Raw genomic sequence first — 1,277 nt, forward strand, 5'->3', positions numbered from 1 at the left:
GGATAACTAATATCATATACAATAAAAGACAACAAATAAAAACTGCTTTTACCAGTAGTTAATCTTCCTATTGGCTAATTTTAGTCCAAGATTTGGGAGAATCTAAAATAATTTCATCTAATTTAAGAATTTTCCTGAGTGATTTACATGCAAAACACTAGATGTTATGCTGGAAGAAGGTTATATAGTCGTTTTAGATACATCCCATCATCTAGGGACTATTAATGGTAATACAAATGTACACCAAATTCTTCTTTCTGAATATCATCAACTCATTATGTTTAGTTCTTACTACATTAACTTGGTATAGGACGCCACCATTGAAAGTGTAAATAGCCTTCAATATATGCACTCTGTCTGTAGTTTTGTCCCCATCCAATTCACTCTTCACTTTGCCAGAGTGATTTTTATAAATTATATAACCTACTTACTAGGTTCTTGGTACCAAAAGGAATTGGAACATCATCATAGCTCCAATCAGGAGTGTTTCTAAAAGACAGTGGGGAAAGGAAATCCTCTCAGGGGCAGAATTTATAACAGTATATTTGGTGTCCTTTTCATCTGGACCAAGAAATAAATCTACACTGGCACAGGGTAGTGGATAATAGTTTAACTATATAATCATAAATCTGAAAAGAACAGAATTGAAAAGATGATCACAAGAAGATCTGGAAACAGGTGTACAAATGACTCTTGGAATGTTCCCAAATCATGAAGGCCATTTTTATGCATGTGAAGTCTTTCCAAAAAGAATTGATTGCAAGGAGACACAATAATATAGTAGACACATAAGAAAAAGATAATACTTCATACTCAAGTGGATGACTGTGGTTTTTTTGTTTTGTTTTGTTTTGTTTTCCCAAGTGAGTAAAGTTTTACTAAATGTAGTACAGAAATGGCTACAAGCATACATTGACAGAGAACTTCCAGAGGTTCAAGCTGGATTCAGAAAAGGCCATGGAATGAGGGATATCATTGCTGATGTCCGATGGATCTTGGCTGAAAGCAGAGAATACCAGAAAGATGTTTACCTGTGCTTTCTTGACTATACAAAGGCTTTTGATTGTGTGGATCATGACAAACTATGAAAAAAATTGTGAAGTATGAGTATTCCTGAACACACTTAATTGTGCTCATGAGGAATCTGTACATGGACCAAGAGGAAGTTGTTCAAACAGAACATGTGAAGACTGAATGGTTTAAAATTAAGACAGGTGTGGGACAGAGTTGTATTCTTTCACAATATTTATTCAACCTGTATGCTGAGCAAATAATCC

The 1,277-nt window shown here is 34.5% G+C and overlaps 1 protein-coding gene across 1 annotated transcript in view; it reads right to left on the reverse strand.

The window, feature by feature from the left end:
* LOC102839761 (phosphoserine aminotransferase-like) overlaps nucleotides 1-1,277 on the reverse strand; it is an 8,877-nt gene that overhangs the window by 2,376 nt on the left and 5,224 nt on the right. The window contains exon 2 of the mRNA XM_006833954.1: nucleotides 432-489. Within this exon, the coding sequence (XP_006834017.1) occupies nucleotides 432-489 (58 nt within the window). The remainder of the gene's footprint in view (nucleotides 1-431; nucleotides 490-1,277) is intronic.

This window comes from Chrysochloris asiatica, unplaced genomic scaffold (assembly GCF_000296735.1).
Source record: "Chrysochloris asiatica unplaced genomic scaffold, ChrAsi1.0 scaffold00008, whole genome shotgun sequence".
NCBI lineage: Eukaryota > Metazoa > Chordata > Mammalia > Afrosoricida > Chrysochloridae > Chrysochloris > Chrysochloris asiatica.